At 35.5% G+C, this 16,297-nt stretch overlaps 1 protein-coding gene across 1 annotated transcript; it reads right to left on the bottom strand.

Moving 5' to 3' along the window:
- Positions 1 to 6,478: 6,478 nt before the first annotated feature.
- On the bottom strand, positions 6,479 to 12,268 carry LOC128997031 (uncharacterized). Its single transcript, XM_054422613.1, has 2 exons — positions 9,941 to 12,268; positions 6,479 to 6,730 (listed from the first exon to the last, which is right to left on the bottom strand). The coding sequence occupies exons 1-2, from the start codon at positions 12,266 to 12,268 to the stop codon at positions 6,479 to 6,481; spliced, it is 2,580 nt and encodes an 859-aa protein (XP_054278588.1).
- Positions 12,269 to 16,297: the final 4,029 nt, after the last annotated feature.

The following is a 16,297-nucleotide window of genomic DNA, read 5'->3' as shown; positions in this document are numbered from 1 at the left end:
GGGCTGCACGAACCGGGATAGAGGTATGACGGTTGCTGGACTAGGACAGACTGGAGTAGTGGTTAGATATACGGGTATGGCGTGGTCTCGGCAGCCAATGGGAATTTATTAAAATCACCTGATATGACGTCACAGATGTAGCAGAGGGGAATTAATGTTTAAAGCTTAAGGGAAGAAATAATTGGAAGATATGGGCCATGATAGTGAAATTTAATCGATTGAATGGTTGAGTGTACTGAATCTGCTACCAAACTAATTTATATTAAAACTGGAAGTGTGCTGGGGACCAGAGGGACAGAGATTTTTTACCCAGACAAGAAAGCTTGCCTAGCCAGCTTTGATTTATACTAATCGTCGAATTTCCTTATAAATATCCTTCCAAAATATCTAGAGAACTGAAATTAGATATTTCCTGAAACTGCTAAATTAGCTTACTAAATTAATGTGGTTTGAAATTGAATTTACTGAACTGGAATCTACTGTGAAATTTTACTGAAAAACATTCTAGGGAAACGTGTTGAATCTACATGTTGAAAATGGCTCGGGCACTAGGCAGAGGGCCCCGAGCTGAACAATTATTGAATTCCTACATCTTAGATGTCGGGGCGACCCTTGTGGGTTCCCCCCTTATTTAGTCGATTTAGCTATTTAGCTTATATTTTTAAAGATAACATCTATAACTTTTCAAAATGGAAAATGAGCTATCGTGGTGTACCTCAGGGATCTATATTGGGGCCTTTGTTATTTTTAATCTACAGTATATTAACAACCTGCCTTTTAATTTAAAGTCAAAGCTTGTTCAGGGTTGCCACCGGCAGTGGCGGCGGAACCAGGGGGTCAGGGGGGTCAGTTGACCCCCCCTGAAATTTTAGGAAGGGTCATGGGGTCAAGGATTTATATATAAAAAGTTGAAGGATATAAAGCATTCTGTACTGTATATGTTTATTTTTCGGCCAAAGAAGAAAAGTATAAGTAGGCCTAATAACAGTTACTGAAGATATAGTTAGCCTCAAGAAAACAAACGATTTTTGTATGAAGTAGTAAAGGTTGTTAAGTTGCTGCTTGTCTTACCAGCGTCTGCAGCAACTGCAGAAAGAACCTTTTCTTGTCTTCGTGGCTTGAAAACGTGGCTGCGTGTATTTCAAAAATATATTGTATAGTGTATTTCGTATAGTATTTACGAAAAACTATACCTTCATTTTATTATTTCTAATTGACACAGCCTATCCGGCATAGCTGTTTTGGTGAAGAAGAAATTAATAAGGTAATAAGATGACGCAGAGGAGATTGAACCATCTTGCCATCTTATCCGTCCATAGGGACATTGCTAAATCTATTGATGATAAGCACATTGCAAGAATATTTGTTAATAGAGTTGAAAGTCGCTGTGCAGAAGAATTTCAATGACTGGAGTTCAAGTTAGGGCCTACTGAAGTTTCATCAGTAGAAGTTTAAAAATCTAGTAAACTTGTATTAGGCTAATATCTCAATTCTTTTAATCAAAGGCATTGTCTTATCATGTATAGCCTCTAGAATTACATTTAAAGGCTAATTAAGTTTAATCAACATCAAGTAGCCTAGTTATTTTTTACTGATGTTTTTATGCAGGTACACAATGGTCCTCATCTTCTATTGCCTTAGTATCATGATCATGCTGGTTGTCAGGCCGTGGCTGGCTCGTTATCTGTTACCCAAGGTCGGCAAGCTGCCCATCTACGCTGCTCTTTACTTCTTTCCAATCCTGGCTCTTTTACACACTGTTTTTGGAGGGCTCATTTGTAAGTTTGGTACTTGTTATTTTTTACCTATTTTATAAGGTTTAATATATTGCTGGTGAGTTTTTTAAGCGTAGTATTTTGAGCCAACACTCAAACTTGAAAATTATATTAACGGTTTTCACAGGCTTAATTGCATATATTGTGAGGATAATAGGGATTAAGAATTAGATTAAGCAGGTACAGGGGAAACTTGTGCGGTATGCAGGGTGTCTACAGAACTGACTTGTTGGTACTTCAAGAATTCCCGATATTTCTACACTGCTTTATTTAATGCTTATAACTTGTACATATAAAGAAATACTAAGAGTTTCTCCATGCAGGTAATGGTGTAAAACACAATTATGTATTGATATTCACCATGAGATTAGCAAAAAAACCTATGCTGGATATTAACTAATAGGTAGCATTTTGATTGGAATCCACAATCCAATTAGGGTATCATCGTGCTGGCGCCTGCGACACTCAAGCGAATTACGTCACGTGCTGTCCTGGACAGTGCTGCTTATCATGCACCCAGCTGCCACTCTATCTGTCAAATATTTTGTTATCACTTACACACAATTTTACCATGAATACAGTTTCCTTTTGATTGCTAATGATTTTTAAAAAGGTTGCCCCGGTTATTTAAATAGGACTATTAAACCAATAGAAAGTGTCTGAATCCACTTAGGAAACAGTCCACGAGCTAAAAAAATTGTACATTACAAATGTTGTATTAAGATTTCAACAAATAAACGGTATCAGCATTCTGACACATACTTTCTCCCATAAGTTTGTCAACAACCTTTATCATGTGTAAGCGGTGAGAGTAAATTTACGGAAACGGGATTTGTACAATTTTGTTCTGAATTTAAAGGACTATAACATACTAAATTTTTATCAAAATCGTTCGGGCCATTTTTGGGAAAATCCTTTTTTCCGTTATTTTATGGGGTTTTATGGGAAAATCCCCAATAAAAGTAAAAATTTCTTAAAAATAAAAAAGCTATCAAAATTGTAAGGACCGTAACATAGGCTACTATGTTAAATAAAAACCGGATTTTTTTCTAAAATCCTATTTTTTGTTATTTTATGGGGTTTTTATGGGAAAATAACATATTTGACCATAACTTTTGAACCGTAATTTTTACAGAAATGGGATTTGTACCATTTTGTTCAGAATATAAAGGACTATAAACATACTAAATTTTTATCAAAATCGTTCGGGCCATTTTTGGGAAAATCCTTTTTTCCGTTATTTTATGGGGTTTTATGGGAAAATCCCCAATAAAAGTAAAAATTTCTTAAAAATAAAAAAGCTATCAAAATTGTAAGGACCGTAACATAGGCTACTATGTTTAAATAAAAACCGGATTTTTTTCTAAAATCCTATTTTTCGTTATTTTATGGGGTTTTTATGGGAAAATAACATATTTGACCATAACTTTTGAACCGTAATTTTTACAGAAATGGGATTTGTACCATTTTGTTCAGAATTTAAAGGGCTACTACATACTAAATTTTTATCAAAATCGTTCGGGCCATTTTTGAGAAAATCCGATTTTTCCGTTTTTTATGGGTTTTTATGGGAAAATCCCCATTAAAAATAAAAATTTCAAAAAAATGAAAAAAACGCCTGGAGATACCATGGATTACAACCTACATACCAAATTTCATCGAAATCGGACCACAGGTGTAGTCTCTAGCTCTGTACACATCCAGACACACAGACACACACACACACACACACACACACAGACATCACTTTGAAAACCACTTTTTTGGGTCCAGGGGGACCCAAAACGAACATATCCACTCAAAACTCAAACTCGAAAATTTTGACGAAAACAATACTTTCTCCATATACTATGGTATAGGGGGAGAAAGTAAAAACAATAACTACATATTTGACAGTTTAGTTAGGTGGCAACTGTGGGCATAACGAAGCAGCACCGGTTAAGGCAACCTTCTTTTATTGTAGCTTTGGGCCACAATAACTGTAAAGAGGACAGGACCTTGACGAGCAGGGGTGAAATATGAAGTAATATGGTGACGGGGTCAAATAAAAATTAAAACTGTTGGCAAAAGATGACCTTGGCACAACTGCTTACTTTGTACAACGTAATGTATGATAAGGTTCGGAGAGGTTTTATGAGCACGTTGTGTTGACAATCACGAAGAAACGTAATATTTATTCACAATGAATATAATTAATTAATTTTGGTAAAAGAGAGTCAAATAATCAATTATGTTAGGCCTGGTAATTACTCATAAGCGTGGTTTACACAGGTAGAGTTGTTGGTAGAGTAGAGTTTCTAGTCGATAAACTATTCATGTAAACATTCACTAGCGTCTACAAGCTAATAGGTGCTCTAGATACTCTACTTCCCCCACCACAAGCCAAATTGTCACTCTCTTGCACACTATACTTGTGTAAACATGACCTTTTAATGGCTTTAATGATAAGAGGAATAAATAATAAACCCCCCCCCCCACACAGCAAACCTGTAGACTAAGCAAATTTCCATTTACCTGGCTGGATTTATACTAAAATCTATTATCTATTATATTATTAAAGTGATACAATCAATTTTTATGTAAACGGTTAAGGTCATTTACCAAATAAAAATATTGGCATTATGGCACATCAAAATGCAGATTGGGGGAATACGAGAATGTACAGTGTAATTGTTTAGGAACAAGTGTGATGTGGTGGGCGGGGGGAGGGGTCTTTGAAGGCACTAATTAACAATTATTTTTTAAAAAAGGTTACTTGTACAAATGTGTATTGCTTAATATAATTCAGTTTTTTGAAGAATGAATGTAATATGTCATAGGTATTGGCACTAAATTCCAACTTTGTGTTAATAATAACTTCTATTTCACAATATTGTGCTAAAACTGTGAGGTTTACCAAACAAAGTGTAGACATCACTTCTGTGCAGTTTTTTACGCTCTACATTTTATGTCTCTACATAAATATGTCTAAAACTAACCGTTTTCGAGTATTTATCGAAAAACCAGTTTTGGCCGCCATTTTTCCACTATGGCGGCGTTTGCCCAAGGGTGCCAAGGTGGCACCCGGCATATTTGTAATCAGCGCAAAAAACTGAGTCAGAATCAACCAAAAAACCTTTGTCCACCCAAATTTCCAGGTCCCCCTAGCTGACGCCCAGACTATTACGCTTTTAAATCAGTTTATATTTTCAAACTAAATCATAGAGTTGCTTTATTTTAAAACACACATCAGCACCACTTTATTAGCTCTCTAGGTCACATGTTCTTTCCGTTGCAAAGCACGAGTATAGCAGCTTGTATTCCTTGCAAATCTGTTGATTTATTTCCCATTTAAATTAAATAATATTATTTTTAAGTACTTAGGTTTGCTGCTACAGGGAAGGTAATAAGGTGAGTTTTTTTATTGAATTGTTGATAGCTTAGTATGAAACAAACAAAATTACCAAATTTGATTGAAATACATTCATAAACAAGCAAACTACAACAGTAATTTAAATTCATAGAGGATTTAATCTGGATAGGCTTGATTTCATAGAGAACCCCACAGTTCTATGTAATTTAAATAACATAGAAATTTTAAATTTACAATTTTTTAAATTATCTCTGTAATTGTTAGGCATGCAACAACACTTCAGTATGCTAAATTATTTCTTTTTTTAAGCTCTACAAAATGGTTTGGAAGAATACCAAGCAATTAAATGTTTTTAGGGTCAAAAACAGAGAAAACTAATTTTTACCCCATAAACCCCCATTCTCATAGTCCAATCATGCTGGTTCGGGAACACGTTCGATATATATATATAAATATATGAATATGAAAGTATGGTGTTTTTGGCCTCTGGGGACCTAAAACAAAAAAGTAAAGTTTGAATAGAAAGGGCTTATTGCCTGCGAATTAAGGAGACAAAGGATTTGATAAGCCGGATTACCTTTAGAAATGTTACCTTTAGGCATCCCACTTCACTACAGTAAAACAGAAGAAAACACAAAAGAAACACTGGATATCTTGAGGCCACTGGCCCCTTTCTCAACATTAAGTCACATTAGATACTTGGAGTATTTCACTGGTAAAGGAAGCAGTGTTGCCAACACACTATGAATTTACAAATGAATATTTACAAGTTAATTGAGTCATTGATTATTATTTACACTTAATCTAAGCCTGCTTTTTAGGTGTGGAAAGGGAATAGGAAAATGTTAGGCCTATCTGAGATTGAGGTTTGGGGGCTCCCTGGATTTTGTAAACCATTGATAAGGAAGTTCCCATCTCTTTAGTTGTGAGTGATGGATTACAGGGTGGAGGGAAGGATCTTATTATTTTTAAATTAAAACAACTGTTAAAAAATCTTGCACATTGTGGCTGGCAGCATGAATAGGCACTGGTTTATCTGGATGGTTGTTTTTTATGTCTGTCCTATGAATGTTGATTCTTGTTCTAAAGCTGGTGGTGGTAAGGGGGGGCCACCAGTAGATCGACAAGATACTTCGTCTTCTGGCCACTAGACCGTCTTTTTTAATTTAATAGATCAATACAGAAAACCTGTATGTCGGCAAGTTATTTCATCGTCAGTCCCGTTGACCAGCCTGTAAAACTAAATTATTAAATACGAGATTGCCCTTAATCGACAATTGACGTGACCGACAAACCACTTGATCGTCTTTTATGTGGGGACAGGGTGCAGAGTGGGAGGAGCTAACCGGGATTACCCAGGAGTTTGAGGCGCTTCCCATGATTGAACCACCTCACTCGAGGCTAGAAGCCAGTATTGCCAACTGAAAGTACTAGCTCCGTCGAGCACTACACACATGGCGTGTTTATACTGTCTGCCGTGCGAAGACCGTTCGTTTAGTTGATGTTGGCACACAATTATCACGGATGGTTTCGTCGTTTCTATAGGAACCGTTCCGTAACTTGTTCTCGGTCTCGCGCATTCCTCTGCTATTGTATTATTTATCTGCATCAGAAGTGGAGATTAGCTTATATGCATTCAGTCAAAAAACAATTTCTTTCGGCGTTTTAGCGAACCTCACTGTAGCTATTACCGTAGGTGGCAAGATAAGACCTAGGCCAGGGACCGATTTACTTTTTCATTTTTATGTCCCCATAGGCCAAAAACACAATTTGTTCAAATTATATAAACAGGGTGTTAAAAAAAATGGGGACATAATTTACGTACTGATTCCTTGGGTCAAAATAAAGAGAAAATCAAGAAGAGTATTTTTTCCAAAATCACTTTGTTAACCAGGTATCTTTAACATAAACTTTGTTATCTTTGATTTTTTCTACCGATCTTTATGAAATTTGGTATGTAAGATAAAATAGATCCATGTTAGAAAATAAGTTTACCTTGATTCAACTTAAAACTTCAAAATGGCGGCCATTTTAATTTCTTAAACTTAAACTACCCAAAAATGGCTAATTTTATGAAAAGATGCCATGAACACAATACCAAGTTCAAATACCCCCGCCGCAGCAAACCTGCAGACTAGGCAAATTTCAACTTGTCTGATTAAATTTTTACTAAAATATCTCCATAAATAAGACATATTTATTTATTCCTAATTTAAATAAACATTAGGATTAAACGAGTGAGGTTTGCTGCTACGGGGAAGGTAAAAAGTGTTTTTTGACTATACTTCAATAGTATTGGATGAAATATATAAATTTGCCAAATTGTAGCGGCTCGCTACAACTACACAAGCGCAATGCATAGTCACGTGACGCAGCTAGGGTAGTTGCGCACGCAGATTCACCGAAGGAGGCAACCGCGCAAAGAGACGACCAGTACAGTGTAGTGTTGCGAGTGCCAGCGTCAGGACATCTACATTTCGGATTAGTATTAGAATAATGATTAGATAATATAGTAGGGGTTGGGGAAGGGTGTAGGCTAGAGGGGGCATTAGTAATTAATTATGTAATTTATCAGGTAAACCTGATAAATGATCGTGGTCTGGTGATTAATATTCCAAATGTATGCAATTAATATTTGAATTCACGTTTGCTACATCTAGTTACTTTTACAAATCAGAATAAGTCCAGATATATAATTAATTCTTTGTTTCAAATTCTCTTGTTCACTCTGAACATTGGCCTGGCCTGGTGTTGAGTCATGGTTGACAGAATTTTCCATGGTGAGGCAACTGGCTGACGCAGGTAGTTGTGAGGTTAAAACAGTTCAATATTACAGACCCTCCTTTTACATTTGAAATAAAGCAAAGCTTTTGTGACAGTATTGACAGGGTTTCCTAAGGGTGTATCTAAAAAAAATCTCCCCAGCGACTTCTCTGTCGTCCACTAGTGGAAAGACAAGTTTTCCTAGTATAAATTTTGGTTTCCCAAGGAGTTTCGGTTAAGATCAAAGAAAGTTGATAACAAAAAGTGGAAGACTAGTTGTGTAATGACTCAAAATTCAATGTTTATAAATATAGTCCTTATTTAAATTCCAAACTCAATCTTGTTATATTTTCAACATTTATTCATGTTCATTGTTAATTATTAAAACCATATTGTCTCAATATATATTATTCATTGGCTTATCCAAAATTATTATTCAAAACAATTACTCCATTTAAAATGCAGTCCATCTGGGTTCAAGATTACAAGTAAATTTCAACCATGTTTTTATTTATGCGAACCCCATAACTGGAAATGATTTACAACAATGAGACTGACAGTGGAGTTAAAGTATCCAAGAAGAACACACAGAATCTATTAATTGTGAAATAAATTGTGAAATTATAAAATAAAGTATTGGCAAAATATCCAAATTAACCGAAGAAAGAAGAATTTAGGCCTATATTATTAAGAAGAAAATTATTATTACAGAAGATTGGTGAGAAAATTCCATTTATTAATTTATTAACTCAGACTATAGACTCCTCAAGCATCCATTTGGACCCAACTTACCTCCATTCATCAAAATCAAAATCCTTCCCATTTATTGTTTCTAAAAGATTATTAAATTTATAACTTACCGTACTTATTGAAAATTTAAATTGGGCATCAACGAAATCTTTTGATTCAGCCAGCACGAATCTCCACCCCTGAACAATTTTTGTAACCTTATTTTAACCATTTATATACCATTAAACCTTGTACTTTAAAACCTCTGTCCTCATAATTATTATTGTTTAAACTAAGATAAGATTAGAATAACACCATATTAAGAGGTTTATTTCAATGGCGCCCAACGTAATAGGCTTGAATCAAAAGATTTCATAATCGTATGTTGAGACAATCTAATAGGCTAATAAATACCAATAGGCTAATACTTACGTATGTTAGGCCTACTCTTAAGAAGTTAGGTAGGATTAAGAATCATTTCCCACAACAATATGTCCCACCAATACTAGGTACTAACTAAACTACTTGTAACTCTTAATGTTAGAACTCGTGTAAAATAAAGAACTTTTACAAAATATTATCTAATGAAGAACTGATTTAATTCTGATAAATAACAAATATTTTATAACATTTCTTTGTATTGTTATGTTCTTGACCACTTTCTTAAATTCTTAACACAACTCTTCTCAATTGTTTAAATAAATTAAAATAAACCATCTGTTAATTAAAAACAAAGCCTAATAAATAATTATATTGGATGTTGTTCATTATTGAATTTGTACTATATAAAATATAACTCGATTTCCAACATCCTCCCCACCTTGGAATTTTGTTTTACACTATCAAAATTTCAAACAAAACTATTTACATATTTTTTTTTTAAGTTCACAAATCCATTTTCCTCGGGAATTTTGATCTTTTTCCCTCTTCTTGTTTCTGTAGAGGTTGAGGAAGAGGAATTATCTTGCGTTTCAACATATACGAGCATTGCAAGATACCTTTTCTTAAATCTTGATCTCTTCGATGTTTTCATCATTCTCTCAAGTTGTTTCCACATACTTCCCCACCATGGGGTGCTTGGAGGATTGAACTTCCAGGATATTTGATTGATCTCTAATTTATCTTTCATGGTTTTCTGATCCAACTGCTTCCTGTATTTCATTACACAATATGGAATTAAATTTACCAAATTTGGACCTGGAGCAAAACATTTGTTTAATGGATTACCTCTTCTGTTCTTTGTAGACCCATAAAACACTGGACGTATTTTAGTAGTTAAGCTACTCTCTTTTATGACTGGGTGATGTGGCAGGTAATGTACCTTTGTTGACTCTGCTGATTCTGGAACATTTTCTATAATCCCTTCTTCTAACCATTCTTTGAAGACTTTATCATAGTCGTTGAATTTGTTAAGGGTATTTAATCTTCTAGTTGATGACATCAAACGTCTCTCTGCAATTTCATGATTGTCTAGAAGTTCAGGATGACCCTCCAACCACGGCAAACATACTTCGTACCTATTCTCAACATTCACTCTTACATTTTCTTTGAAATGTTGAAATAATTCTGCATCAATGGAGTCTCTCTGCTTCACCTCAATAGGGTCCTTGATTCCGATTGTCTCCAAGCTCCATAGATCTTTAATTTCAGATTTAGACTGGCAAAATAGAGTTAGCAGAGACATTTTACGACTTCCTATGCATGGCTGCTTCCCCATCACGGTCCACCCAAGGTACGTTTCGATAGCGACTAGTTTGTCATCGATCTTCTGCATAGTTCCTGTGTACAAATTCACTAGTACATCTGCACCAAGTAAAATTTTAACATCTGGTACATTTTCGCCCACATCAGTTAAAATAATGTTCTTTTCTTTTAAGATGTCAAAGTACTCTTCACTCTTAAGCCTAGGAACATGGTTGCAAATTGTTTCTTGATCTGTCACAGGAATAGAGATCTTGAAAGAGTTATTTACATTCTGAAGAGTCACTAGGTAGTTTTTATGAGATTTTTGTTTTATATTTACACCACCAAACAAGCTATGATTTATGACTTCACTACCTGTTTCTTGTAGACCTAATTTAGTGACACAGTCCTTAGTAATGTAGGATCTCTGGGAACCTGGATCCAAAAGTGCTCTTCCCAAATACTCTTTACCTTTCTCATCTGCAACCTTAACTAATAGAGTCTGTAATAGAGTTTCTCCTGTACCGTTTCCAAAATTACTGAGAACCTCTGACTTAGGCTCAGTTATACTTTGCTGCAGTAAGTCTGGTTTGTCAACATCAATTTTAGATCGAGGCCTACTTTCAAACAAGTCCCTACACATGATCCCATAATGCCTTTTACCACAGAAGAGACATTTGACAAACACCTTGCACTTTTTTGCTGTGTGACCTTGCTTCAAGCACACAAAGCAGCAATTTTTCTTTCTCAGATGCTTCTTTCTTCCATCTAAAGTTAATTGTTGAAAATAGAAACAATCTTGAGCATTGTGCCCTCCTTTAGAACAATAAGTGCAGTTACTCACCAACCTTCTAGGACCCTCTGTACCAGTTGTCAATAGAGCTGCTACCGTAGGTTCACTCTGACGGGGTTCGTGAACTGCTGACCTTCTCTTTTGGCTGCTACATTTGCTGTTGTTCTCCCCTGGAGTGGCAGATTTAAAACTCGAACGAGCAAGAGCCAGCCTTTCTTCACTCTCCACCTCAGCCTTTAGAAAATCAAGAAGTTCTTGTAAAAAATTACTTGATTTATCATCTGACAATGTAGAAGTCGAGGGTGTGTGTGGTAACTTACTTGAACGATGCCGCTCCCAGGCTTGTAATGGTTCTTCGGGCAAAGCAGACTCTACCAGAGGATACAGCATTGAAGCGTACTTGTCTGAAGTGACTCCTAAAGTTTCAAGTGCCCTTAACTGTGTTTCTAGTTTGTCATACAGTCGGCACAGTTTAGTATTAGGACCTAGCGTTACTTGTTGGAGCACTAAACTGAGCAGTTCCCTCACATATACTTCTATTAAAAAGTCATCCCTACCAAATCTTGCTTTTAATTGTTCTAGGGCCTTTACATAATTAGTTCCAGATGGGGGAAAACTTTCTACTAATTCCCTAGGGGATGATCCTGGCTTTAAAGATTGGATGAGGTATTGGAACTTATCCTCAGGTTCTAGATCAGGATCCTCATGGTCCTTCTTAAACTGCCCCCAAAACCTTATCCAATTTTTTACATCTCCATCAAACTGGTTTAATTGTAATTTAGGTAGACTTAACCCCTTCTTAGATGCTAATTTAAGACTGTGAACGTTATCCCCGACTTCACTTCTTGACTGTTGGCTTAGGCCAACCTGAATAATGAAATGGTCATACTTAGCTCTCATTGAAGATAACATGTCTCTGTAAGATTCTGTAGTATCAAACTCAGCTTCTAAGTCCTCTTCCGTTGTTGCAGGATCTTCAAACAAGGCTTCCTCGATGTCTTCATCTAGCTTAAAAAGCCTATCAGCTTTATCTTGCAACTTGTTTAGATTACTTTTAATTACTGCTTCATCTTTAATATCCTCTGCCAGCAATTTATCCATTTCATTACTACACTTTGTAAAAGTCCTTCTTAGTTGAGTCCTTTTTGTCTTTAATGACTTCAGCTTATCCATTGTAAAGTAAAATATAAGCTTAGTCCTAAATCTGAATTTTAACTATAAATGTCCTGTCACGGTCGCCACTATGTTAGAACTCGTGTAAAATAAAGAACTTTTACAAAATATTATCTAATGAAGAACTGATTTAATTCTGATAAATAACAAATATTTTATAACATTTCTTTGTATTGTTATGTTCTTGACCACTTTCTTAAATTCTTAACACAACTCTTCTCAATTGTTTAAATCAATTGAAATAAACCATCTGTTAATTAAAAGCAAAGACTAACAAATTATTATATTTTATGTTGATTAATATTGAATTTGTACTATATAAAAATAACTCAATTTCCAACACTTAAAATAAATAGGCTACTATAAGGTAAATAAGATTTATTTCATGTCGTAAAGCTTAGGTCTAGCTCATTATTATTATAACGATACCCAACTTGTCCTATAATATCCCTGTTCCCTTACACCGTAAACAAAATGGCTAACAACGATAACGATAATTACTATAATTTGAGACAACCGAGACGTTATCCTGCATTATTATTTCAACAACATGAATCAGACGAATCGTCAAATCTGTCAACAGAAGAAATAGAAAACCTAACCTATTTAGAAGGCCAAGTTGAATCCAACACCCGTTCAGAACGTTTCAATCCTAGTGTCGAAGATTTGAACCGGAACGAGAGCGACCAATCAGAATCAACGGACCGGACCGAAACGATTGAAGTAAACCAAAGACCCGCAGCCAATCAGAGCACACCAATTACAGTACATCCACAGTCAGCTGACTTTACAACCACAACTACACATTAATTATCCAAGAAATGACCAAGACGCCCGAAGCGAGTTTCCAGTTGTTAGAGACCGAGTCTCCGACCATTGAAAATTGTCCCGATGACGTAATCCCAACACTCACACACGCAACTTCGCAACCACCCGATGCTATGCTAACTACTAAACAACCGGATTTGAATAAAATATTGCATTTTCTCAAACAGTTTAACACCAAATTAGATCAGACTAACACGCAACTAAACCTAAAATTAGACCAAACTAACGCACAGCTGAATCATAAATTAGACCAGACAAATAGTCAATTAAATCAGACCCGAATTGAGCTAAACCTTGAGATAAAATCATGTCAAAAGATGCTAACAGAACAAATAAATGAAATTAGAACAACACAGAGTGAATTTCGCCAGGAATTAAATGTCCTAAAAGCTAACCAACAGTCCCAAAATCAAGAAAATAAAGAATTTCAATTTCAAATCACAAATCAAATTGACGAGTCAAAAATAAATATCCAAACATTTGTAACTAATAACTTGGAACAACAAGAACAAAAGTTAGAACAAAATATGAAAGCATTAGTGCTACAAACAAAAACCGACAGTGAAAATATTGCTAAATATTATGCACAATCCATCCACAATGAAATTGTACCTAAATTACACATACAAAATAGTCTTATCCAAGAACAACAAAACGAAATTAAAACTATTACTGAAACTCTAAACAAATGTGAAAGTGAAGTACAGTCACTAAAACTAAAGCATCATTCATCTATCCGAAACGACAACCCTATTCAAATTCAAATCATATGTTCGGGATCTGACCCAATGGAAAGACAAATCCCTAAATTCAATGGAAGAACTATAAATCCAAATGAATATCTACAAAACCTTAAACGGTTCTACGTTAAAAGGATAGAAAGGAATCCCAATAACGACCCAGTTGAAATTCTGAAAGATCTTCTTGACGTGAGTTTTGAAGGACCAGCGTCTAGATGGTTTCAACTAGTTAATGCAGACATTAACAGTTGGGAAAAATTCCCCAAAGAATTCATTTTGAAATACTGGAGCCGTGAAGTACAAAGAGGAGTACGTAGCAAGATTGAGGCCGAACACTACAAACCTAATGGAACGCTCAGCAGAACTGAATATTTTACTGAGAGAGTCCTATTGCTACAGTCTATTAAACCACAAATTACTGAAGAAGAAATAGTGATCCTGTTAGGTGAACGATTTGACCAACTCATCCAAAATAGCATCCAGGTACAGAACGTGACTACAATTCGAGCATTCGAAAGACTTCTACAAAAAGAAGATATCCGAGATGGACCCAAAAGGAGCAAACCTGCAAACTACCATAATATGGATCACCGACCAAATAGTCCTACACATCGTAACAAAGCCCCACCATACAGCTCTGACATTAATCATCAAGCTTATCAATCAAAAACGTCATCCTACCCTATACAGACACCGCACCAAGAACATCAAGAACCTAGAGAACTCCAATATCAACCATACCACCGTTACAGACATGATCCCCGCAAAAACTACAATCAAAACCACAGACAGCATCCATATACCAATACGCCCACTGATCAAAACCGATACTACCAAAGGCCTAATCAATACTACTACAATTTTTTTTTTTTTTTTTTTTGTCCTAGGACGCTAGGCACGAGCCTGGGATTGTTTTTCACATTACTTCAGGCTAGACCTAGGGGTTACGGCATTATCACTTAGATAAAATCCATTGGTGACTTGGCGGGGATCGAACCCGGGACCTCACGGACCGAAGTCCCGCGCTCTAGCCACTACGCCAGCTCGCTCCCCCAATACTACTACAATAACAGCACACCATATCCTACAAATGAGCAAAAACAAGTGTGTGCCATGATAAGCCAAGACAGTCCACATGACACAGCAACACAACGAAGATCTCCAACAAATTTCAACCCCTCACACACTACCCAGGGAAACGACCCGTCGCTGTAGATGTAAGCCGAGGACCATCAACTACTAACATCATAACAACTACAGCGATATCAACAGCAAATATCCTCGAAAATAATTCTTTAAATAACCCTTACAATTTCTCTATAAACAATATAATGTGTGATCAAGATTTCTTATTAAATGAACCCACTGAAAATAATAAATTTCCTGTGTCCAAACCAGTTAAATGCCCTGAAATAGATATTAGAATTAATAATCTCACAACAAAAGCATTAATCGATACTGGTTCTACAATAACATGTATTTCCGAACAATGTTTCAAAGAGAATCAAAAAATAATTCAACCTTTTGAAGAACTCCCTTTGTCTAATACGACAATAACTACAGCTACTGGTGAAAAATCAAAACGTATTGCAAGAATCATTTATGCCCCTGTAACCATTGAACATCAGACCATCTGGCTTTAATTTCTTATCATACCTAATTTAATTAAACCTGTGATATTTGGTATGGACACATTAACAGAACTCCGACTACAGATAGTTTCTAATGATAATAAATTACGTTTAACAATTAATGATACTGATATTAAACTAAAATGTGATATGAGTATTCAAATGGGACAAGTATGTCAAATAGATATAAGCGATTGCCAAAGGTCATATGTTAACTATAATAATGAAGAAAACTATTTTACAATGTACAAAGAATATCACTTACCTAAGAAAGAACCACAGACCCACAACTGCATGAAGACCTTCAAACCAATTTCCCCAATACTTGGACCATCAACATACCACATAAGTGATCTCTACAATAAATTATATGGATCCTATCATATATCCTCCATGAAGAAATACATTGAAATGAATTGTGTGTGTAGATCACACCATAACCAAAGATTGTAATATTTCATGTCATTTCATTCATTATTTAGTATTAAGTTTCTTAAAATGTTAACTTTTGTTCATACACCTTTGTTAATAATCACTCCTCAGGCTGGCCTAATATTCATTTTCCTAATCTATATCTTACTTATTTAATACGCAAACACGATTTTTGTGACAATTACTCCTCTGAAACTACTGAACCGATTGACATGTTTTTGGTGTCATTGGAAAGAGCGTAACGTGAAGTTGTGCAGGAAACTTTCTTTTTAGGGAAATAATTAGAGAGTGAGGCCCTGGGGCCCTTTAAAGTTTCGTATTTCTCCATAAGGATAACATGGGAGATAGTTTTTATTTACAGAAACATAGGTTTGTTACTTGAAAATAGTCAAAGTCTA

This window comes from Macrosteles quadrilineatus, unplaced genomic scaffold (genome assembly GCF_028750875.1).
Source record: "Macrosteles quadrilineatus isolate MER2022 unplaced genomic scaffold, UCM_ALF_1.0 Scaffold_1__1_contigs__length_201487025, whole genome shotgun sequence".
NCBI lineage: Eukaryota > Metazoa > Arthropoda > Insecta > Hemiptera > Cicadellidae > Macrosteles > Macrosteles quadrilineatus.
Note: the sequence above shows the minus strand (reverse complement) of the source record. Positions and strands in the feature narration are given on the sequence as shown.